The sequence below is a fragment of the Micropterus dolomieu genome, linkage group LG08, assembly GCF_021292245.1.
Source record: "Micropterus dolomieu isolate WLL.071019.BEF.003 ecotype Adirondacks linkage group LG08, ASM2129224v1, whole genome shotgun sequence".
NCBI lineage: Eukaryota > Metazoa > Chordata > Actinopteri > Centrarchiformes > Centrarchidae > Micropterus > Micropterus dolomieu.
This window is the reverse complement of record NC_060157.1, coordinates 12,070,992-12,096,326: the sequence shown is the minus strand read 5'-3', so window position 1 is coordinate 12,096,326 and position 25,335 is coordinate 12,070,992. Positions and strand designations below refer to the sequence as shown.

At 42.0% G+C, this 25,335-nt stretch overlaps 2 protein-coding genes across 3 annotated transcripts; one reads left to right on the top strand and one right to left on the bottom strand.

Moving 5' to 3' along the window:
- The first annotated feature begins 1,439 nt into the window (after positions 1–1,439).
- irf10 (interferon regulatory factor 10) lies at positions 1,440–6,858 on the top strand. Its single transcript, XM_046057458.1, has 8 exons — positions 1,440–1,966; positions 3,031–3,226; positions 3,533–3,609; positions 4,296–4,359; positions 4,859–4,963; positions 5,069–5,455; positions 5,568–5,686; positions 6,289–6,858. The coding sequence occupies exons 1-8, from the start codon at positions 1,796–1,798 to the stop codon at positions 6,391–6,393; spliced, it is 1,224 nt and encodes a 407-aa protein (XP_045913414.1). The 5' UTR covers positions 1,440–1,795; the 3' UTR covers positions 6,394–6,858.
- On the bottom strand, positions 6,812–22,323 carry zmp:0000000926 (ataxin-1-like). Of its 2 annotated transcripts, none has more exons than XM_046057456.1 (3): positions 22,246–22,323; positions 8,746–10,505; positions 6,812–8,532 (listed from the first exon to the last, which is right to left on the bottom strand). In XM_046057456.1, exons 2-3 carry the CDS (start codon positions 10,345–10,347, stop codon positions 8,068–8,070), a joined length of 2,067 nt encoding a protein of 688 aa, XP_045913412.1. In that variant the 5' UTR covers positions 10,348–10,505; positions 22,246–22,323; the 3' UTR covers positions 6,812–8,067. The 2 variants fall into 2 exon arrangements, with proteins under 2 accessions (XP_045913412.1, XP_045913411.1); XM_046057455.1 differs by lacking the exon at positions 22,246–22,323 and adding an exon at positions 13,150–13,365.
- Between the last annotated feature and the right edge of the window lie 3,012 nt (positions 22,324–25,335).

The following is a 25,335-nucleotide window of genomic DNA, read 5'->3' as shown; positions in this document are numbered from 1 at the left end:
GGATGGAAATTGTTGTGCAGCAGTTGCAGTTTAAAGTAGGAAAAACTGCTAATATAAAGTGTTCCAATATACAATATCAACAACGTGCAAATCCAGAAATACACAATACCAAAAAATAAACACAAAATGAACAGTGAGGCTCATTCTTCTTGGGTTGCAATACAATCCAATACAACAGTCATGTACTAATGATCAATCATCAGTCTTTTTAATTGTTGACACTGCATAAGAGAGAACTACATTTTATGGTCATTTTTAGGCTGGTTGTGTGGTTTTGTTAGATTGGAAGTTATTTCTAATATTTTTCTCACCCAATTGCTTATACAGAGGAGAAAACATATGCCATACAGAAAGAAAGTATATATAACCTTTAAAAGTTGTAGTTTCCTAAAGTGTTTATTATAAGAGTGCTGTGTTGGATTTTATCAGGGATTCTTTTCTGCCTGGCTAATGTTGTTCTGGTCACTTGGTGCAGGTAACACAATCTGCAGGCTGTTAGGAGACAGGCTTTTGGCATCATGTTTTCCACTACCTTAAACAAATCCAAACTCCCATTAACACCAGCACCACCAGTGAACAGTACCACTGACTGACAAACCAGCTGTTTTTGAGATACTTTCTAACTGACACTTGAATTTAGATGAGCCCTGGATTTTACAGCATGTTAATTTCGTAACACACGGTTGATTGGTCGATTAATTAACACACATCGCTTTGTGTGGCAGTGGGCAGCAGCACAGGCGTACACTGCCCTCTGCTGGGGATACAGTGTGCTTGTGTACACATCGATATGTAATGCTGTGAACCATTTATACATCTTTCTGATCGATATGAACTTTGGATTTTTATTGTCTGCCCCCTCAGTATCATTAACAGAGCTGAAGAAATGACTACACCTTCAGTCTGCATCATGAACCCTGTGAGGAAGAGGAGGAGTCCATGAGAAAAAAAACCCTTACACCCACATACTTTCATTTTCAGATGAACGTTTCGTTATGATTCTTACAAGTAGGCTAGCCTACATCTGTGTGTGTGTTTGTGTGGTCGTCATTTTATGTATTTAATGTTTGCGGGTACTGTCCAGTTGCCCACGTGCTGATTCCAGTGGGGGCAAATGAAACGAGAATTCCCCACTTAAGAAAACATAATTTTATTCAGCAGTTTTGTGGACTGTAGTGGTTAGCTGTCTGTTCGTCATTATTCACTGATTCCTTCTTCTTTAATATCATAAGGAATATGAGTTTTGTGATCAGTGACATATTATAAAGGGTTTATGTTGGTTTCTGGCAACATACAATTGATTCTAATTTAGACCTTAACAAACGCATGGCATTTGGAACTGTGTCAGCCTTGGCTGTTTATGAAGTATTTTTGCAAAAAGACAGTCTTTAACTGATTTGGAACCCAGTGATATGCTCGTTTATCACCCTCCCTCATGCACCTTACTTGGAAATGCTTAAACTTTCGCTGCAACTCAGCAAGAAGGGGGAAACCGAAAGTATCAAATGAGCTGAAAACTTTCGCTTTCGCTCCCTACGAGCGCACTTAATTTTAGTAAGGACTTCTGCATTTAAGTTTGCGACGAGGACTGTTTGGCTATAACTTTTATACACTTCATTATATTATTAGGCAGCTTTATTGTGCTTAAAGTCATTTTCGAAGCTAGAGCCGTATCCGAATAAAATATTGATGTTTTTTTCCGTTTGCAACGCGGGGACAGGATTAAAGTGTTCGAGCCACTTTGCACATGTAGAGTGCGTTTTGTTCCGGTTGAGAGACATAGTCTGTGTTGAAGATGGAAGAAGGAGCGAAGATGCACATGAAAGAGTGGCTGATAGCCCAGATAGAGAGTGGGAAATATGAAGGACTATGCTGGGAAGATGAGGACAAAACGATGTTCAGGATCCCGTGGAAGCACGCTGCTAAGAAGGACTACAAACAGACGGCAGATGCAGCTCTCTTCAAGGTGAACACTTTCAGTTTGTTTCAAATTCTAAAACATATCATGTGGATTCTTGTGAATTCAGTTCTGGGCTGTTTTGAATTTATTATGAGGAAGAAATTGATCCACTTTGACTGTTGAAGTCAGTTGGAAAAAAAAACCAATATTTCCCTATTTAGCTAGGCTAAATGTATTCATTTATTTGAGGCATATAACATGTCCATAAATATAAGATAAAATCTTTGTGCACTGAACGATGTTGAGCTACAACTTCGGTTTATAATTCAGCCAGTAGCCTAAAGTAAAACATAGAAGCCTAATAGTCCAGCCTGTTCCTTGTCTTGTTATTGTTCTCTTTTTAATCTCGCACACAGAAGCAACATTAATTGCCTAACTATTTTGAAGTACTTACTATCAATGCTTTGTAGGCTACTACTGCCCAACTCTGTGCAACTAAAAATTCCTTTGAATCCTGGTCAGTTATCATGTTGCAATAGTGTCAGTGGTTTCAAATGGCCAAGAAACAACAGTGTAAGAATAAGTACTTCTAGATTTGAGATTTGAGATTGCTGATACTTCAATGTTTATTAGTCACCAGGAGACAGGCAAGCTTGAGTGAATGAATGAATGAAACGACTGTTCTACCTGTGTGTTGATTCTAATTCTGCTGGTTTCATTCACTTAAAGGCATTTAATATTCAGTCAAATGTCAAAGTCTATGCAGTAAATTCATTTCACATTTTATCATTAGGTTTCAGAAATTAAGAGACAAATTGAACAATTTATTCAGTAAAAGTACAATAAACTCACAATTTCAAGACTGATTGGTGACTTATATTTTTAAAATTAAGTAAGTCATTATTTTCTTACAGTATTCTGCTTTCACAATGCTCTGGATAGATTTGGTTAAATATAATTAATTACATATATTTCAGGGATAAATTGGGAAAAGGGAAAATGACACTGCTAATCAATGAATTGCAAAATAATATTGTGTACTGAAATGTATGTGTTTAACCAGTAGTTCGTGATTTCCCCAGTTATTTTTTCATTAAATCATGTTTATTTGTTTCAATTGTCACTTTCAGGCCTGGGCTGTGTACAAGGGCAAGTACAGGGAGGGGAGGGACAAAGCGGACCCCACCATGTGGAAGACCCGCCTCCGCTGTGCACTCAACAAGAGCACAGACTTCCAAGAGGTCCCTGAACGCAACCAGCTGGACATCACTGAACCCTATAAAGTCTACTCTATCCAACACAACAATGTGCCAGCCAGGCCAGCAGGTGAAAACTAAGAAAACAGCTCCTTTTTTTTCGTCTTAGTGATTATATCTATGCTGCTTAGCAGTGGTGTCCATTTTATACTCCTAAAAGGCGAACCAAAGCAAATTAAACAAGGAATGAAATGCTGTTTTACATAATGAACAAAGGTTTTCAAATTTATTACCATTTTGTCATTCTTCCATCAGCTTTTTACCAATATGAAAAAACCTGATTGTTGTATTAATTATTGGTTTATCTTTTGGATTTCTCTGTAACTTTAAATATCTGAGTCCTTCACTTGCTCTCATTTTTGTTCCCACTTCACAGAGTCTCCTGAGACAAAGGATCAAGTGATCATCCAGGCTAAGAGGTCTCCAAAAAGCCTTGGTTTTATGGACAAACAGGTATTCTAAAAACAAAGAACCAATAAGATATACAATGAGAAACTAACACTGAACTAATAATTGACAGTGGGTCATTTAGCCTACTGTTCTTACAGTGGACACAATTAAGAGAGGTTTACTTCAGTCACCTCATGCTAAGAAACTCTGCGTGAGTGCAATCGGCTTCTTATAAATATAGGGCTAATTATTTCTGGGATTTCTTTGTTTTTATCAGTGTTTATTTGGAGTTTGAAAAACCAATGAAAATCAGTTTACAATGGCATACATTGTTTTTATTCAAAAATTCCAGTGAAAAGGTTAGGTGAAGAAGACCATTTATTTTCACTGTCTCTGTGTCAAATTAGCTTATTTAGTCTTTTTTGGTATTACCACAATGAGTCACCTGATTCAGAAATGTTGAAATCCTATGTATAGGGGATTTAATCATGTATTGATTAGTGTTCTGAGGGACTTTTTTTAGTGGAAGCATTTTTCTGAGCTACCTGCATCTAAAGACTATACACTGTACAAACTGTACACTTTACACTGTAGTGGACAACAGTGTCTCCTTGCTGAAGGAAAAAACACTTTTGGGGGGATATCAGTTTAAACTGATCTGATCTTATAAAAAAAAGGACCTGATACTTTAAAAAAATTGCTTTAAACCTCTTGCTTTGTTCACCTAATTTTGGTTTCTGTTTCTGTAGTTTCATTATCAAAAGGAATCATGTCAAGCAAGTAAAGAAGAAGATGAAAAGAAACCATTGACTGGTAAGAGTTATGCAAACAAACCGGTACTTCTTCTATAGAATAATTATGGGGGATCATGTCCATAAATTTCAGAAAGGCAGTAGTCTATAACTATTTTGCTTTACAACCCCCAACAATTAAGTTGAGTCTAGCTGAAACCCTCAATGCAAAGAATAGAAAGCTGCAATAATCAAGTCATCAAATGGCCAATAAAATCTAATCTATCAAATCTAAATATACATGTGGGCATAGTATTGTAATGGCCTGGCATTTGGATCCCATTTGAGCAATCCAAATAGAGCCTGATAGTATTTGTCCATTTACCTGATATGGGTTGCTAAATTGGCTAAAGTGGGGCAGACAACACTTGTAGCTGAAGTGTTGTCTGCCCTTTTTTGTGTCCCCTCACATTATGCGAGATAATTGGCATGCATGCTAGTGGTATGTCTCTAGGAATTGCAATGTTCAGGTACATATACAGTAAAGCATTGAGAAAGTACTGATCGCTATTCTGCTTTAGAGGGTCTGCTGAGGGAGCACATGTATTGTGAGCTCACAGGAAAGAAACCTCACAGTCACAGCCCTGCTCCTATTACCTTCTTCAGCCCTGCACTTACTATATCAGGTAAGAACATTTATGGGATTATGCACAGGAACAAAACCAACTGAAAATGTCACTGGCCTTTGCATTGTATGACCTAGAACACAAGTTGCATTCTTTTGTGGACAGACCTTCGTATGCAGGTGATGTTGTTGTACCACGGCCAGAGGGTGATGAAAGTGACCACCAAGAGCCCAGATGGGTGCTTCATCCTGCAGGGCTGTGTCCCCTTGGGAAATGAACGGATCTACGGCCCCTGCACTGCCCAGCAGCTCTCCTTCCCTTCCCCAGGCTCCGTATCCCTGCCGTCATGCATGGCCGAAGCAATGAACCGACTTCTTTGTCACCTGGAGAGGGGTGTGCTATTATGGGTGGCCCCAGATGGGGTGTTCATCAAGCGTTTCTGTCAGGGCAGGGTGTACTGGAGTGGGCCCATGGCCCCACACACTGACCGACCCAACAAACTGGAGCGAGAAAAGACCTTCAAACTGCTTGATATACCCACATTTCTCAGTGGTAAGTCAGTGCATGAGACACGCAGATTGTGTCACATCATTGGCCTATGTAAAGAGGCAATATGTTTATACGATCCAATAAGAATTTTCCAATATAAAATGTTTGTGTTCAGACCTCCAGAGCTGTTTACAGGGGAAGGGATCTACACCTTCTTATGAGATTGAGCTTTGCTTTGGAGAAGAATATCCAGACCCCAACATACCTAAAACCAAGAAGCTGATCATGGCTCAGGTGGGTTGAAAAAAAGACAAGAAAAGATTTTTTCTTCCACATTTACCCTGCATGCATATGTTTAGATTGTGGTTGTAGACGTGTCATATTTCAATTTTTGATTATATATTTGCCTTGTAAATCAAGGACAACACTGTTGCCACTCCCTTTAAAATTTCTATTTTATCATATTAAAGAAAATGTTCAACATTCTGAGGTACATCAGGTACACATTCATCTGTCCTTCTTGGTAGAATGAAATCACAATTACAGTTGAGTGTGAGGCAACCAAACATTTTTCTCTCTTTCATTAAAATTTGTGTTACACAGAGTTACACTTACACTAGAGTGATGTGAACATGTGTCGGTATGATTTGCTGTCAAAGGTTGGATCTATCTCATACATTTCTCAAATGCAAACACCATCAGGTTGGACTTACCTAAAGTTATATGTGCTTTTTATGACATGTTGAAAAGTATATAAACTCTATAATCAACAATACTTTTAACAATACTTAAAAAATATTGCTGTGTAAATGCTCTCTGCGGTAGTATTTTAAGCCACCAGTAGAGGTCCTCCTAAGCATACTGATTATGTACTACTCTGTGTCCTGTTGTGCCAGGTGGTGCCCTTATTTGCAGTGGAACTGCTGCAGAGATTCAACTTGGGTGAGATTGAAGATATGCGTCCAGGTCTCAACTCCAACACAGAGGGTGAGAAGATGTAGGAAGATGGGGAAAGGTTCCCTGCACCAGGGTAGCCATGAACAATATACAAGCGGATTACAGAAACTTTATTCCTTTCCTGTCATCATCATGAAAGACATCCTAAGAGCAGAGCAAAGAATACAGAATATCATCAGTGGAGATGTAAATATGATCGAGAAACAATGAAGGTGGTGCATTGTAGACCTATTAGCAATGCATAAAGGGAAAGTAATGTCCTTTATTCTTTTTACCTTATATTGATTTTTTTCACATCCACCATGCAGCTAAATTGGCAGGAGTTATTAGCTACTGTTAAAACAAACATTTTTTTTAACTATGTTAACCCCATATTCAGTATATGTATTAAATGATAATTTAAACATATAGTACTTTACAACACATGCAGAGAATAAATTGACACATTTCATAAATCTATAAAGCTTTTTTCCTTTATTTCTAGCGAACATCATATAACAGATTCACAATTTTTTAAAAATATACATTTTGTTGCTATAACATTTAAAAAGAAAAATCAACAAGGTTCTCTTTTTGAAAATAAAATTTAAAAAAAACAAACACAAAAACTAAAGTGAGAGTGTGTGCTGAATCAGAGGAGATACCCGTATCTGAGTTTAAAATACTTTCATCATTTTCCCTGCCTTCAAACATATACAGTACGTAAAAAATGAGATGGGAACAGAAGCGTACAGTACACAGGGGTCAAGAGTATTCACAAAGCATCATGTTCCAACGTGTTATTAGCACCATTACTCTTCAGCCATACTGCACTTTTTACTCTTTCCATCATTCAGTTTTTAATGGAAAAACACCATGAGTGTCGAGGCGATGTGGCACAGACCTGTCTGTGTGGGTGGGATTGTCTGTTACGCAGTTTTCATTAGTGTTCTCCCTTTGTCAGAGATAATGTTAAGAACATATTGGAGGGTAATGCCTTGACGAACAAATGTGTGAAATGACTCCCAGTGACGAGAATAAAAAAGGCGAAGAGTTGCTCATACATTCACCTTGCCTGCCCAGGCCGACACGTAGGCATTGGCTCAGAAGCAAGAAAGAAAACAAAAATGCATTGCGAAATTGACAGAGAGATTGCATTAAATCTGTTTAGCATATTTACTGTATATAACATTTGTAATGTAATATATATAGTCAACTTTTCATATATATCTGCACTTCTTCAATAGTGTCTTCAAAACACTGATTGAAAATTGATACCCTGCGGAAAACACTGTCAGTAAGTAGGTGTGTGGGACAACCATTACAAAAACAGAGTGAACACAGACAAGTGCTTGATTGTCTCACTAAATGTCTTATGTGTATCTTTAAGGAGCCATCCAGAGATCCTTCAAATGCTGCTCCTTTCAGGGCTGTGCTAGGTAAGGTTGTGGACAGGAAAGGAAAGGAAAGGAATGGAAAGGGAAGGGAAGGAAAGGTGCAATAAGGGCTAGCCTAGGTTGGACAAGGTTAATATTTTGGGCAGCAGTGTGGACACCCGTAAATTGTGTGTTTTATAGTTTTTTTTTTATTCCTTCCCTGCAACCCTGCCTTGAGGTCTCTCAATTCTTTGTCTTGATGGGTGCAATAGAGACAAGGAGGGTGTGTATGTGCTTGCGTGTGTGTGTGTGTGTGTGTGTGTGTACAGTAAGTATGCATGTTTCATATGCATATCCGAGTTTCTACTGCCACTTCATTAGCTTGGAGCCATGAGGTAAATCCAGGAGGCTTTCATCAGTTCCAAGTGAGGGAAGGGTGTCCGGGGCAGACCAGCGCCGTTTGCGTGGACGCGGCTGCTCCTGAGCGGGAGGGTCTGCAGCCAAAGAGCGTGGAGGGGCCGGTGTGGTAGTAGGTGGGTGGTGAGGAAGAGGGGGAGGAGGAGGGGGAGGCGGCATCTCCTCCCTGTGCGAGCTGCTGGACTCTCCTGCAGCCCTGGATGAGAGTTGCGTGCGATGGGCTCTGGAGCTGGTACGCGTGTGTGTCCGGTGGGTTTGGGTGGGGGTGGGGGTGAGAGCCAGGCAGACATCCCCTTCCATGAGCTGGCGGCAGGGCAGGCCATACAGCTGTGTGGTTCTCTGGGGACAGCAAGAAGACCAGCCTCGGTCCTGCACAAAGAACGGGTACTCCACCAAGACCTTCAGTAACTCCTACACAAAACCACAACATTGTTATACACTCAACCATGAGGTATCTCATGTCCGTCATGTATTTTCATATGAGAAGATCAAGGCTACTACAGCCTAAACTGTGTTGATTTGCATCAACACTAATCTTGCCATGCAGTTATTCATTTAATTATTTCTGATAATGTTGTAATATAAGAGTGTAAGCTGAAGCATGTATCTAAAGAGAAAGCTGACCTGAGTGTTGCGGTCTGTGAGGTGGACCTGCAGGTGGCTGAAGCCCTGTGTACTGCTGGGGGAAATCAGCAGCACAGTGCAGGTGCTGAGGTGGAACTCCGGAGAGGTATCTGCACTCCTCAGGAAGTCCTCTGTCCGCAGCTCCTCCACCCGCTTCAACCGCCCGCTGGCCAACTCAATCAGAGAACCCTTGGTGAAGTGAGGTAGGAGCGCAGGGGGAGATGAGTGAAGGCCCGGGGGTGAGGTGTGAAGATGGGAAGGAGATAACTCTCTCCCTCTGTCTCTTTCTCGGTTCTGTCGCCTCTCACGCTCACTATCTCTTTCTTGGTCTTTGTCATGTTGTAGGTGCTTCTCTTTGTCTTTACCTCGTTCCCTGTCCTTTTGTAGGATTTTTTCTCTGTCTCTTTCTTGGTCTCTTTCCCGGTCTCTTTGCGACCTGTCATGGCTGTTAGGCAGACCCAGGGGTGAGTGCGGTGAGTTCCTTAAATTGTGCTGCCTGGAGCCTGGCTCCCTGTGCAGGTTGTACAGAGGTGTTCCTGAGGGGCTGTAGAGTGGGTAGGCCTGGGCCTGAGGGCTGGGGTGGCACACCGATCCCAAAGAGTAGTAGATCTGAGCTTCAGCTGGTGTAGCCCCTAAGGGGTCCAATAGTCCTCCTCTACCTGCCCTGGGGACTGGTCCCAGGGGAAGGGGACTGGTGGAAAGTAAATTGGAGTTGGCCTTAACTATCCCATGCGGAAGTCTGTCCTGCAGTGAGGAATGTGGCTCAGGGCCCTCCTGAGCTTGAGAGTCTGACAAAAATGGCCCTCCAGAATGGACACGGGATGTTAGATCCTCTTGAGGTCTCCGTCCACCGTTGGTATGGGAGCTGTGTGGACTGATGTCCAGCCTGGTTCTGCTGCTATCGTTCCCATATTCTCCTGTGAGGAGAGGCCTGGAGGTTGAGGCAGTCCTGCTGCCTGGCCCATCCAGGCCGTTGGGCCTCTTGCCCAGGTACCTGTGTCTGGCTTCAACTAAGCTTGAATCTTGAGGGTAGAGAGAGTGGTGACTAAACAAGTACGAGGGGGAGAAAAGAGAGGAGCTGCTGTCTCGCCGCCCACTGTTAATGTAGGGCCACATTTCTCTAGAATCTGCTGGGAAGGGAGTCTTAAAGGAAGAAGTGGAGGAGGAAGATGGTGAAGGTGGCAAGGAGAGGGGCCCTTCTCTACTAAGCCACCTGGAGTGGTGGGGCAGGGCTGTAGAGAGAGGGTCATCTCTCCAAGCAGGAGACCCTGAGCCCCTCCTCTCACTAACCTGACCTGGGAAAAGTGGGAGAGAGACAGAGGGGGAGTAACTCAGGTGCCATGGAAGGGGCAGCGGGAGGCCTGGTGCAGGAGCAGGAAGGGGTGGAGGAGTATGTAGGAGATGGAGGTTTGGGTTAATCAGAGCTCGGTCCCTGTCGCTGGCCTCCCTGCTTCCCTCCCCTCCCCCTGTGCTGGACCGACTTCGGAGCGGCACAGGGGGTTTAAACTCATCCAGAGGGACGTGGTGATCTGTCGATCCTTGCCGAGATTCCCTCTTCTTGGGAGGGAGGCACTCTTTGCCGCGGTCGGGGCTGGGATTCATGGGTGGGCTCCAGCGGCAGTGGGGGCCCCCTGTGTGTGGGTGTAGGCTAGGTCACATGGGCCTCACGGGAGAACGAGGGGCGCAGACAGAGGGGAAGGCTGCTACACAGCATCACTCTCAGATCACTGTTGATTCTTTTTTACTGAAGCACCACTCACCTACAGAGAGGATGAAAGAGGACAGAAACAGAGATAAGGTAGGTAAAAAGGAAGGACAGGACAGAAACAGAAGTAAGGGAGATTAAGAGTGAGCATAGAGAAAGAACAGTCTGTCGGGTCCTGGCATCACTTGTTGTTAATACTTCACTGTCTGGTCAGGCATGCAAACAAACATTCAGCTGCATCAGACAGATGGAGAGAAATCAGCCAGTGACTCCCTCATATAAAGTGCTTTAAAAAGGTTTGAAATTTTTGATAGCTGTCACTAATTAGTCATTACCTATTTGCACTGCGGTGGGATTGAAACTACCCAACTTACTCTTTTCATTCAAACACATTACTCCCACATGTGGGTTAAAAATATATTTTGCAGCCAATGAAGTTCAGAGGCAGTGAAGTATGTGTGTAAAACACACACACAGACACACACAGACACACACACACACACACACACACACACACACACACACACACACACACAGCACTCACAGCAGGAGAGTTTTCATCTCTGACTCTCAGGGGATGATTGGAATATGTAGATATGTTTTTGTACCACTTTCATGAACCACCCCCACGACACCCCCGGGTGTTCTCTGTATTCTATATAAGCCTACTACTAGCACCCCCCACCCCTTCTCTTTCAGACACACACACGGACAGCAACAGACACACAAATACTCCCTCAGGGCGGCTGTACTTACTCCCCCAGTGATAGGCAAAGCTGGTCACCACCCACCCAAAAGCTGACAGAAACACTGTTGATATTACCACCAGTTGTTGTGGATACAGGATATGTGTCTTTGCATATTAATTATGTGTCACAGCAGGGGTGTGGGGAAATGTGTGTGTGAGTGTGTGTGTGTGTGTGTGTGTGTGTGTGTGTGTGTGTGCGTGTGTAACTTTTCTTTCTGGGAGGAATGTGTGAATGTGTTTATTTGTTTAGGTCTTTGTGTGTGTGTGTTTGTGTTTGAGTCCTCGAATGTGTCAGAGATTTTGCAGCCTTGTTTCATTCAGTGAGAAGTGCGGGGGAGCTCTACTAATTCTTCTCCAAACGTTTTAAATGAGCTCTTTTGAAGTGATGGTTGCCGCGCCGCCAGCCCAGCTGTTCCCTCCGCCACCACCACCACCACCACCATCGCCGCTTCTGTCGGCTGCCACAACACCACAACACCATGCTGCCAGTCAGCCCCGCACTCACTCGCATGTCTGTCTCAACAGCTTACCAACTCCCTGCCGTCTCACCATCCACCCCACTGTCACCATGGCAACTGTGTCCACACACACACATCCAGTCAGTTAAAGAGGTTGGATGGGGATACTCCACGGAGAGGCGGGTAAACTGTTGCTCATCAAGTGACTTGGTCCAAAAACAGAATAAGTGTTAGAGTGGAGCAAGCTGTTTGTGCATCTGAGTGGAAAAATGAAAACTGAGCAGTGAGAGGATGGGGGATTCAATGTCCCAGACACTGACAGGACAGGTGTGATGGAGTAGAATACGGGGAATGTCTATGATAGCCAATTATTAGGTCATGAACATGAACATGAACATGTTCCTGTTAGTGCAACTTAGGAGTTTCAGTTCAGCTAAATGATAACACGCTGTTCTGTGGGCTGAATTATTATATTGGAAATCATTACTTATGTAATCCATTCACATCTTCATTTATAGTTTTCTATCAATATTTTTTATTAATTATTTTTAATTAATTAATTATGATTATCTCATAAATCTATTAAATGTGAGAGCCAGTTCAGTATCATAAGATCAACATAGCATCAGTATTAAATAAAAAGAAAAAACTACAAGAAGCAACAACTTTTGAATTAAGAAGCAACAACTATTGAATGCGTCCCACATGGAAAAGCTAAACTAGAATCCAGATTTCTTTTTGAGGACAAAAATCTGGTTTCAGTTTTTGTCCTCAAATGACTCAGTGTCATTTCGACAGCCCTTATGAAAAAGGTTGTCAAAGTAGACCTAATATAAACTTGCCAAAAAAGTACAAGAAAACAAAGAACACAATTGTGCATGTGGAGGAGTTTGCAGAGAAACGTCTTCTAACATAATACTCCTACACTGTGCAGACATGCACACAGAGCTGGAGTTTAGCTGGAGCTACTGTGGCTATAGAGTTTAAATATATCAAAACTGACACATCACGGGCATAATGATATTACACCTTCCTTCCAATGAAATACTCCTCAAGACTTTTGACTTGCTACGTAAGCACAAATGCTATTTATCTAAAACATTGATTAAATTTTTTGTGCTTCATACGAATAAAAATAAAACATGGTCTAAAACAGTTAGTTATGGTTGCATATTAAAATGTAAAGTGGTTACATTCTTCAAATTGTCAAATTAGACATACCTATTTGTACAGCTCCCCTCATCCCGCCTTTTCTCTACATGCATTTCTCGGGAGAACTGTCAGACATACCTTTATACTCATGACTGCAAAACAGAACTAAAGAATATTACTCTCTAGTTTTGTCTATTTTGTTATCAAAGAAACATCAGTTGATAGTCCAATAGTGCTAAAAGCAACAGCTTTTTTAATCCAAAAGGGCAGTTAGAGAATTGAGGAGCAGGCAGACAGGTTGATGGAGTTGGTAGTTGTTGTCATGTGATGTGAACACTGACCTTAGTGCGGGCTGTGCAGACGTCCCTGTGTTGACAGTCATTCATATTCCAGTCCTCCCAGAGGGTCAACCCACTCCTCAGCTCCTCACTGTGCTACACTGCTCCTCCACAGCACCACTGCCAGTTACAACACCCGCAGATATCAGCAGCCTCCAGCTACACACTGCCTCTGATCTCTGTACGCATAAAATAACACCAGCGAGCCCACCAATCTGAGGGAAAGAACTGAGAGCCTGCTATTCGTCTCTGTGTCTGTTGTGTATGTGAGTGTCAAGAGTGTGTGTGTGTGTGCTTGTGTGTGCAAAGGGCTGAGGAAATGAGTAATATCTAGCAGTGAGAAACATGTCTGCTATGCAGAGCCACACAGGCAGACCAGTTGCTGCTGCCGCCCACTTGCTTTAATCACTGTGAGGGATACAAACATGCACACACACACACACACACGCACACACACATATGCACACACAAATGTTCACACACAAACATTCAAGGATGCAGCACATACAGATAATATACAGGATGATTTATGCTGCCTTGGTACTGTCTGATGTTATCCTTTCCACATAAGTTTAAACAATTAAATTTATCTCTTAACATGAAAAGCCATTAACTAATAAATGAATCTATATTTCTGATTTTCAGAAGACATGTTTGCACATAAAAGAGAGGGAAGGATGGAGGGGCGGCAGAGAGACAGTTGATGAGAGACAGGGAGAGTGGTGGGAGGCTCATCCTACATGCACTCTCAGACTTAGGCTTTTGCTGCTGCCTCTGACTCAAAACTGAACCTCACATCCATCAAGCACACACACACACACGCGCGCACGCACACACACACACACACACACACACACACACTAATGCCATACTCATTCTTTTTGTTTATCTGTAGTTTTCATCTGAATTTGTGTCCTTTGTTCTCATCAAAGCACTTTGTTACGTACCTGTTGTTAAAAGAGCTTTTCTGAATACATTTGATTTGACTTCATATGCACACACACACACACACACACGCACACACACACTCAAACAGGCTCATACGCTAACAGGACTACTGCAGGAGAGCTCTGAATGATTTGCTTCAGTGATTCAGTCAGTGCAAGTAAAGTGTGTGTAGGTATGGCTGGTATGGCTTTTTAGGACTGAATTGGTGAGAGCAGTGTGGTTCATTCACGGCAAGAAATCAGAAAGCTGTCAGTATTAAAACCTTTTACAAAATGACAAACAGGCTCAAGGTTGAAAATGCAACAGTATGCAAATAACTCCGTCTGCACCTCGTCAAAGAAATAAACCTCAGTTCAAACAAGCTTATGTTAATTACCAGCACAGAAAAGCAATACAGGAGCGAGAATGTAAATTGCAGCGCAGGGGGAAATAGGATTTAATGAAGCAATCAAATCATTATTGGTGGTTAACTGTAAAAAGCAATCTTTATGTTCTTTCACATTTCTGAGAGCAATTCATCCAACCTTTCAAACTCAGAGCAAAATGTAGACTTGTGACCAACAGTAATTTAGAGGTTAACCTTCTCTAACTTCTCAACCTCAATGCAATGGAAAGCTAATCAGACTTGTAGGTGTGTACAGACACATCAGCTTGAAGGCCACATTGAGTCTCCTCTGACATTAAGGTGAAAATAACTTATTTTTCAAAGTGAATGCTGTTTGAAGATGATATGCACTGAGGTTGTGTGGGCACGAGCGCTGTCTACTCTGGCATTTGCTGTACTCATGTGGTTTCATTACAAGTATCACAATTAATAGAGAGCAAATATGTCTATTTGTTTTAATTCTGGAATTTTTTTTTATTAAGATTAAACTATTTTTGGAAAGTAGGGCCACATTGTGAATAGTAATCAATGTTCAGTCTCAGCAAATAAAAGTAACAACAATATCTAATTGGTAGGCTATAATTAAATTAGAAAACAATCATAAAGATTATATGAAATAAAGAAAATATCAAAATCACATTAATTCATATTAAATTAAAAAGGTAAATATGCCAAGAATTACAGGCTTCTTACTTATTTATAAAAGTTACTTTACGGTACTTTACTTTAGATTTAAAAACCTTAATAACTAATTTGACTGTACAGTTGAGAGCATGTAAAAATAAAATTGCTTCTTGTATCATTGCATGTTTAGCTTCAAATCAACCCATTGCTCATAAGGAGTCAGAGTTGACATGGTAATTTTAATTGAATTGTCCAACACATTATAAAAATAAAGATATTTTTAAGTAATTTGATTAAAACTCATAAATCCTACTTTGTGCATTCATGTATTAAAAAGAAAGAAAGATGGTTACGCAAAATAGAATTATTACTTTCTTCTAATTATCGTTGACACTTCTGCCCTGTAATCAGCATATATCACTAATTTTTATAAATGTACAATATATCTTACTTATAATTCTGCATAAATCACAACACTATGTTTCATATACATTTAGACATAATAGTCCAGTCAGAGTGAAAGAGAAGGAAATAGAGTATGGACCGGGTTCATCAAAGGATGTTTACGACAATACAGAGATATAGAAATGACTGTTATGCTCTACTTATGCAGGCACACTTTGATATTTTGCATGTTGAACTCACACACAAAGACAGACAAACATCAACACAAGCAAACTCACAGTGGAGTCATACTGTCTGTCAATCATTTATGGCACCATCAGACTTTCTCCCTCTCATACTTGCTGTTTCTGTCTGTCTGTCTGTGTGTCTCTCACTCTCTCTCTCTGGCTTTACACTATTTAATCTGTCCATCACAAACATACTCACACACTCATAAACATACAGGGTCAGGCCCAGACAAAAAAGGTCAGATGAGTCAGACCACACTCAAAAAAGCATAGTGGTGGAAGTGAAAAGTAGCAAAAGGGGTCCCACAGGTGCAACTTCAGAGAGTGGATTCACTATTCTTTCTATTGAACACAAAACATGTTTCACCATCTTGGCTTCTGGTCCTTTTAAAAACCAAATCTAAACACCATTTTGCATTGCCCCCCTCCCTTTTTTTATGTGGATGCCTCGTATGGGGTGTCTGATCACGTTTCAGGCTGAGCGGGGATCTATGATGGACGTCTGATGCAGCAGAAATTTGTTGCTGAATGTAACAGATCTGAACAGAGGGGAGAGTAGAGGAGAGTGGAGGGGAGGGGGGTAGAGGACACAACAGATAGATAGATTGATAGAGAGAAAGAGAGAGAGAGAGCTGGAGTGATGGAGGGAGGAGGGGGGTACTACTAGCTCCTTGTGTGGTGGCTTACTCCACAAGGAGCCGGGCTAAGCTGATAAAAGGGCAGGGTGATACGGGTGATAGCTTACTGGGCAAAGGGCCAGGTCAGCCTTCGGCGCCCTGACCCATTCTTCAACAGGATGAGCACTATGAGGATGGGCTTATGGCTCAGGAGTTACTATTAACACCCACAAACACACACAGAGTATGCTGCATGTACAGAGAAAAGTAAACATGCACGCAAAGAGTCATTCTAAGATTGATTTTTTATGCAAATGTACTCAGTCTTGACAGACTTACAAACCTTTCTCTGGCAAAAATAATGAAATATCTGTTTTTGATTTAGAATAAGATCAACAGGGTATGCGACAAAATAAACAGAATATACCAACTTCTAAAAGCAAGAGTTGTAAATATTGCAAGAACAGAGCTGATTGGAATAGAGTAGGACAGTGTAAGTGTAGAGGGTGACGCCTGAGATGTATTGCTGGGTTAATCCCTGTGAATCCTAACTGGTACGGCCTAAGGCAGGCTTAGTATAGTTCTGGGAGGAAATCCCCCTGTGTAGTGGTACATGCCATTAGCCCCTAGGGTATAAATAGGGCAGCTATGGCTCCTTAAGCTGGCTTTTACGCAATATCAGTTAAAAATATGACTTGACTAATTACACGCAGGTCAGCCAGTCAGCAGAAGCAAAAAATTCCTCCACCTCATTCTCCTCTTCCTCTGACCATGGCAGACTACCACAGTGTTCCTTCCTTTGTCTCTGTCTCTCCCTGCTTCTGTAAATACACACAGACATATATTGCACATACAAGTGTTCACGCAGAGATCAGCAGGGAACAAGTGGAACTGTATACAGGTATACTGCAAACCTTGTGGCTGACATTTTCTAAGGCGGGTGTCATGTTGTTGTCATTCATTGACATTTAGGTGTCTACTGATGGGAGTTTCATCTTCGCTCTTTTCCACTGCCTCAATCTGATAATATGCCTCTTATGAGGCATCTGCACCAGCTCTATTTTCAACCACACTTTGGTTTCAATTTGTTGGCATCACATGCATTACAAAGACATAAAGAAAAGACATGAAACAGAATCAAATCTGCCACTATTGGTTAGCATTGACAATAGTGACAGCAATTCTTATGCAAGTGCGGTGATGTCACATACTGCTGATGCACAGTCATGTTTTTGGATTTCCATTCTTGCAGCTCACTTGTTTGTTTTTCTAAATTAGTTTTCCAACTTTTTACATGCTCAGCTTCACTGGCTCACAGGTAGCAGTCCCTCTCGCTAGTTTGTGACATTAGCCCAACGCCGAGCCCTTGATGCGAGTAGTACTCTCACACTATGAGATCAGTAGCTTACAAGGGGGGTTGAGGGTGGAGGAGAGGGGAAAGAGAAAGAAAGGAAGAGAGAGAGGAAGAGAGAGACTCAGCGAGTGAGACAAAGTCTGATGGGGTAGAAACAGCTAAAAAAAAGGGAGGACAAGAGTGTGTGTGTGTGTGTGTGTGTGTGTGCGTGTGTGTGTGTGCGAAAGAGGAGGGGGATTACTTTTCATTCCAAAAATTTGTTGTCTTTGGCACTGTCCCCTGGCAACTGCCAGTTAAACTGGGTTTCTGTTGGATCTCTAGTTTAGCAGCAAAATGTCAGCAAACTGTAAGCAGCTCCATGGAGAGAGCATGGCCAGGTCTCCCTTTGGTAGCTAAAGTGCCATTCATTTTCAGAGAGACTGTCTAGACTGGCTTCATAGATACTGTCTGCAGTACCTTTATCACTGCTGGTATTCAAGGCAACATTGCAATACACTGCCATTATTGCTATTGCTCTACAACCCCACCCACACCAAATCTGCTGCCCAGCCACACACGGTCACAGCCATTTACTAAACACATGGCTTATGCTGTTTGTTATAGAGGGTGCTGCAAATTAAATTGAAATAGGATTGAGTGGGCTTAATGCTTGTTTTCAAAATGAGAATAGGGATAGCCCCAGTCCCACTTAAGAGAGAACCTTTATCACTCAGCTATTTGATAATCTCTGCTAATTATTACTAAATAAAAAAATGACATCAAATTGAATTTGCTGAGTGATTTTAATGTTGCACAGAATAACACAAAAGAAATGAATGAAACAAATGAATAGCAAAGCATTGCAAGGGTAGGGAATGTAATACACATCCAGCTTCAGGACAGGCTTTCAGGACACTATTGATGCTATAGGCTACAGGATGTCTCAAATGTTACACTTTCTGTACAGTGATACCGATACTGGGCAATATATTGTGTTTGTGCATGTCGGGTCTGTCTGTATGAGGGAGAGGATTTACTTGCATGGGCAAAGAGGCAGGTCTGACTGAAAAGTTGTGGGTGTAAGTGGTGGGTGGCAGGGATGAAAGGTTGCTGACCCCTATTGTAGATGAAGTGTGGAGGAGGAGGAGAACATACTGCTTGATCATACGCAAGGGTTAGGGAGCCAGGGCCAAAGAAAATGATCTGTACGAAGACAAAGAGCAAAGAAAGCTCAGATAACTGACAGATTGCATATGCATGTTTGCATGCACACACACACACATCTTCACTCCACAAGTAAGTGAATCTGAATGTAAATGCATGTTATAATATATCACTTTCTGCACCTTCCTCTCACGGTACGCCGAGACCGACAGGTGTGTCTGTCACCTTTAAGTAGTCTGGCATGGTGTCAATTGTATTCAAACACCTGCCTCTGTTTGGGATTATTCGCCACACTCCTGGCTCCCCGGCTGAGCTCCCAAGCCAATTCTCATACCCTTCCAACTGTGAGAGTGCAGATCTGGGAACAGTGGTACCCTTGACTGATTCAAAAATCCGATAAACACACAGCTTATTCAGAATCAGTATATACCTTAGGAGGAATGTGTTCAGTACCATTTAGTTGTGACTGTTTCTTACATAACTTGCAGTAAGACAAGTTAATTATAGATGTGGAGCAAAGAGGAATCAGTTGGTAAAGAAAATGAATACAAGAACAAGGTTATTTGGGGTTATGCACCTCAAATGCCTGTTTAACTGCAGCACCCACAAAGGGAATTTTCTCAGAGCAGACATATAACACACAGCCCTAAAAAACACACATTCATGCCCAACGTGAATAGATGCATACAATCATGTAAATGTAGTCTTTACGTGAATGTACCCTTCACTCTCTAAGTTTTCCCTCTCTGTCTCTTTCACTTTCAGTCCCTCTAACCCACCCACTCTTGGTCTTCCTCTGTGTCTTTCCCTCTCACTCATGTGGCTGGCTATATGAGAGCACACACTCAACGTGGGTGAGAGTGCTAGAGTAGAGTATATGACTGTCAACACAAGGTGCAGGGTGTGTGTGCGAGTGTGTCTGCCTGCCTGTGTGGTGCTGTAGGTGGAGAGGCACAGCAGGGCGTGAAGGAGCGCTGTGATAATGACAGGCCATGCATTATATAACATGCAGATTGCATAAGGAGAAGATTATTTTAGGTCCAGATATTGAGGATGTATAAGTAATTTTTTTACGTGGGTGTACAGCACCATGCACACCTCTAAGTGCATGGATGTGTGTTTGTGTAAAAATGTTCAGAAATGCGCTCATTTTTGTGGCTTCTTTCGAGGAGTGTGTGGGTGTAAGTAAACTAAAGTGTATTATGTGTTTGTAAGAAGGGGGCATGAATGTTTTCAGATTTCTTTCATAGCTATCTGCATATCAAAACAAGTATGTGGGAATGTTGGCACATTTGTGTACAGTGTGCATAAGGGTGTCTTTATTGCGAGCTCCCACTCATTATCACTTCTAGACTTCAGAGAGATCCACTTGAAAAGGGCTGATTCTCTTTGCCGGGCTCAAACCACGTAACTTCCAGTTTTGATGATTTTCGTGTTTGAGCCTGTGTATAACACATGCTCCTCTATTGGCTGAAAAAGTTCTCTGACTCTTACTCTCTCTTGGCCACTCAGTCACAAGGTTATGGTCCTAAAGGATGTGTTGTGTGGAGTCAGAGAAGTGAGGCACAGCAGATAGAGTCTCCGTGTGCCACTGCCTCCTCTGTGCGCCTCGCTCCATGCATGAGTGTGCCCCTGTAAAAATAGACCTCTTAAAGGGCCAGCAGCCACTCAACCTTCTCTCACAAGAGGCCTGTTCTGCTCTTCAGGGTGACAGTAAGAAACATGGGATGGGAGAACATGCTGTATTTCTCATTCAGCCCACAGAGACAATGTGTAATTCGGTGTCCCAAAAGATATCGAAACCCACCTAAAATTGATATCTAAATTCAGTTTCTCTTTGCAATCTTTACATCATTCACGGTCGCGCTTCTCTAGTACGTACACAGTCGTAAAATAAAGCTCCAGGTTTTATTTGTAAGTTTGTATAAAGTACATATCAAACACAAGATATCTGGGTTTTGAAGCCACCTGACAACAGCCAGAGCCCCACCGTTGCACAAACTCTCACTAATACACCACAAAGTCCTTGCTTCAACATGTTAGAGACAAATCCAACACTAGAAACTGCAAGCAAAACTTGCTCTTAGGAAATAAGGCACACTTTGTAATTATGCCCTTAGAATGAACATTTCTAGGAACAATCTCTCAGTGACATAAGACTTCCTGTACACGCCGGCAGATTGTCCTCATAATTGAAATAAGTGAATTAAGTCAGCAGGGACAAATGTTGTACGTCTCGCTTGAAAGACATCTATAGCTTAGAACTGTTTGAACCTGTGAAGTGCTCCTATATGCAGCATATGGGAAATCACTGCAGCAGAAGGACAGCGCCTGCTAAAACAGAAATAGACATTCAGAAATCATAATCGTGCACACTGGCGTAGTATTTCTCCATCGAGTATGGCGAGAAATGAGTAGGGAACTGAGTGTCGTCAGAAACAGAACCCCAAACATAGCTCTGTGTTCCCAACAAAGGGATGCGGGAACAGACTCATTTAAAGTCCTTCACCCAGTAGTGTTGAGAAGTTGTAATTTAAAATGAAACGTGACATTGGATGTTCTTCCAGTGCTTGTTTTCTCATCTATCCTGTACACTGCTTGAATAAGAAGTTTGATTACAGACGCCTGATGCACCTGCTCCTACACATCTTCCCTTTGATTGCATGAGATCATCTCCCAGACTTCCCCCCAACATCTGCACCTCCTATTTTCTATTTTCTTTTCTCGTCCTCCTCCCTCATTCGGTCTCTTTCCCCCGACTCGACAAACCCCACCCTCACCAATCTCATATCCGTCGCTCCCAGTTTCAGAGGGTTCCTCCAGGGCCCCAGGCTATCTCTGGACCAGTGCTATTTAAGCCCACTGCTCTAATTCTGAAAGTCCTGATCTACCGTCAGGCTGAGTGATGAACCTCCATCCCTCTCTCTCTCTCCCTCTCTCTCTCTCTCTCTGTCTGTCTGCCTCTGTTTTCCTCACACGCTCCTTGTCTCTGGATCAGTCACACTCTCCCTCTTGTTCACACTGTCTCTGTTATTCTCTTCCACGCGCACAAACACCCCCACACACAGGTGCCGACTTACATGAGTATACAACACACACTCATTCACACACTCACACACACACACACACACACACACACACACACATTTCAGACACATTTTCTCCCTATAATTAACCCAGCTCACTCTCAGAATGACATGTACCTACAGTAACTCTTAAACCTGTTTCCTCTCTCTCTCTCATACACACACACATACACACACACACACACACACACACACACAGAGCACGGTGTGTTTATCCCTTCATTCAAAGTTGCTAACACACCTGCGCTCCCTCTCTCTTACATACACACACACAAACACAGCCAGAGGAGGAAGCGGTGTGGTCACATACCTCGCCGGGTGCCTTTGCGTAGCAGGTAGCAGAGAGTTTACTCATTGGATCAGGCGGCAGCAGGCATGTAGGGAATATCCAGTTTTGAGACTGCGAGTCTCTTCCTCCTCTCTACTGCTCAGCCTCCCCTCCCTTCATCCTATTCCTGCCTCTCCTCCTTCTCACTCTCTAAACGCCTCTTTGCTCTCTCTCTCTTTCTCCCTTTGAGTGCGCTGTCTTTCTCTCTCCCCTGCTCGCTTGATCTCTACAACCCCCTCCCTCCTTCTCTCTCCCCTTCGCTCTAACTGAAACACACCTTCTGTCTCACCCTTACAACTTCAGCCTACACTCATCCCTCTTACTCAGTTTCTCTGACACAGAGTGACACTTGATAACTTTTTCTTTCCCCTGCCTAATATGCTCTCCCTCTCTCTGACTCTCTCCCTCTCTGGGAGTGTATAATTAGACAGAGCTCAGTGGTAATACAGTCAGGCTCATTGTGGGAGCCTTAGCATTGCTCATGTTTGGCTGATAGCCCAGCGGCTTCACTCATTAACCTCCCTCGAGCTGCAGAATGGATCAGCCCACGGCTCGTGCTATTTGCTGCAACACCTCAGCCTCTTTGCCCATCAGCCAATCGCAGCCCACAGGGATGATGGGAAAGGTGTGTTTGCCGTGAACACGATGCTGTAGCATTCGTGTGATTAGTGGTGTAATCACTAAGTATTGACATGTGAACGATGAATGAATGAATACGGCAGGTGATGCCAGCTGGTCAAATCTAACACATTGAGGATTTCATAATCAGGAGTCATGTTCTCTTTTGCTTAATCACTTGGTCATGGTCGGCGTGTGGTGGCATCATGTGCTTTTCTTTCAAGCAAGAAACCACAACAGACCACTCACACATCTTATTGTGAAACCACTGCGAGGTATGGGAATGTCCTGCGTAATGTAGCAATAAGTCATATGTTCTTCTAATTGTACTGCACGCCCCAGTTCCCATCACATATGACCAAGCATAAACTCCCAAGGGAGGTTTCTTTTATCTCTTTGAGATAACTATGTAGGTTAAACAATGACTGTTTTTGAGAAATGAAAATTACACAATGAACATTTTAAAATGTTTATTGGACTTCAAGTAATTTTCTTCTTCTTCTCCGAAGTAACGTACAGTCTTAACATTTAACATCTCACTTTTCTAACTCACTGACAAATATTTACTTTGATGCCTTAAACTACACCTGGGTGAGTACTTTCACTATCGTCTTTGTCATGATGGGCAAAACATTTGACTCAGGTCCAGAGCTGGGAGTGCCAAGACAGGCCAAACCAGGTCACATGAACAGCTTACAGGACTGGGATCTCTCTACAATACAATGTCAAACGGAGTTCTACAACCTGCACCTGCTGAGTTGAAAGTGAAGTGAGAGTCTTCATTAGCCTTTGATCACACTCCGTCATGCAGGATCAAGCAATTATCAGTCTTTTACTTTTAAAAATGGCATGCTTCCTCTATTTGTTTTATTGTCCTTTTTTGTCATATCACTCGTAACCTGAAAATTCTGAGCATGGTTAATCTTGAATAAATAAATAATTAATCATATCATCAATATATAAAACATGCTTATTAGAGGCACATGATGCAGCTGCCCAGAAACTCATACATTCTGTGCATATCAGATCTTTAAAAATAATGAATTAGCTTCTGATTACATACCGCTGACCATAAATAAATCTCACCATTTCATAGGAGAGCAAGGCCTATTCATGTGTGGATACTGAAGCCTTCCAAAACAACCCCTCACAAGCAGAACAAATCAAATAGAAAAAGGCATAGAAAGAAAGAGCAGTGTATCAGTCTGTAAAAATGTTCACACTCAAGGAAAATACAGTGCTTTAAGTTACAGTATCAATACTTAATGGGCCAAAGGTTTTAGCTTAAAGTGCAAAGGGCCTCTAAAAAGTTATATCCAGCTCTTAGTTACATGGTTTAAAATCACTTATATTTTCCTCATATTTGTATTACTGTATTTAATTATTTTTGTGCTTTGGCAGACATCAGCAAGCTCAATTGGGTGAATGTAAAAATAAAGATAAGACAAGCCATTTCACCCCAAACAAAGGCGTCAGAGTCATGCTTGCAGTAACATCAGTGGCTTATAACCAGCCTAGTAATAGTCAGAGCTATTAAAACCTATTACGTCCACCTCTAGGTTTTGAGTCATAAGTTTTAAATCTCTGTAGATACAGCAAAACATTGTAATAGCTGTAAATAGGTATGATTGCCCTTAAAGAGATTTACTTATGCTCTGTCAGCCGTACATTTTCATTGAGTGTAGAGAAGAAATTGAGTATCTAAGTCATTTCAACAAAAGGTCATCAAGGATTTCATGTCAAGCAAGCATTATCTTTTGAAAGTTTCTGTTTGACTGGAGCCCAGGAGTAGGAGGGAGATTGTGATCAAACAACAAGAGAGAGTAGGAGGGTGTGACTACAGCACTTATCGAGAGATCACATGGTGTGTGTGCGTGTGTGTGCTTGTGTGTGTGTTCATATGCGTGCATGTGTTTTTTGCTCTTGTGATCATTAGGTACTGCACAGGCCAAATGTCTTAGTATCATTTCCTCTCTCCTTCTCTCTCTCCCATTCTCACTTCTGCATTCACGCTACAACATCCTATAAGCACTGATGTAAATAGAACTTGGAAAAAGAATCACTCTGTTCGCTGAGTGAACAGTTGTATAACAAAAATAATATTAATAATCAAAAATGAGTTTTGTGCCTCTTCAGTTCAGTGATGATGTTGCTGACTCAGTAAGGCAGTAATGACAAATCACTTTACCGATACACAACAGAATTAGATGGTAAACTCAAACTCAGATGATACAGCACAGGACAAATTGTTACCCACAAAGGATGTACATTCAAAGAGTGCATATATGAATAGTGTGATGTAGGGTGTTGCACCGTATACAAAAGTGACCAATCATAGAGTTTCAAGAGCATTAACAGGCAGCGCACAAATGCCAACATACTGATCAGAGGCCATCACACAGTCAAACACACTTTGACAAGATTGTAATACACAGGGGGGGGGGGGGGGGGGGG

What these genes read in the sequence shown, in the direction of transcription:
- irf10 (XM_046057458.1), top strand. Translation starts at nt 1,796, where the DNA reads ATGGAAGAAGGAGCGAAGATGCACATGAAAGAGTGGCTGATAGCCCAG. An exon ending in CAGATGCAGCTCTCTTCAAG is followed by an intron (nt 1,967 to 3,030) that starts GTGAACACTTTC and finishes TGTCACTTTCAG; the next exon opens with GCCTGGGCTGTGTACAAGGG. An exon ending in CCCTGCACTTACTATATCAG is followed by an intron (nt 4,964 to 5,068) that starts GTAAGAACATTT and finishes TTTTGTGGACAG; the next exon opens with ACCTTCGTATGCAGGTGATG.
- zmp:0000000926 (XM_046057456.1), bottom strand. Translation starts at nt 10,347, where the DNA reads ATGAATCCCAGCCCCGACCGCGGCAAAGAGTGCCTCCCTCCCAAGAAG. An exon ending in TCACAGACCGCAACACTCAG is followed by an intron (nt 8,533 to 8,745) that starts GTCAGCTTTCTC and finishes GGTTTTGTGTAG; the next exon opens with GAGTTACTGAAGGTCTTGGT.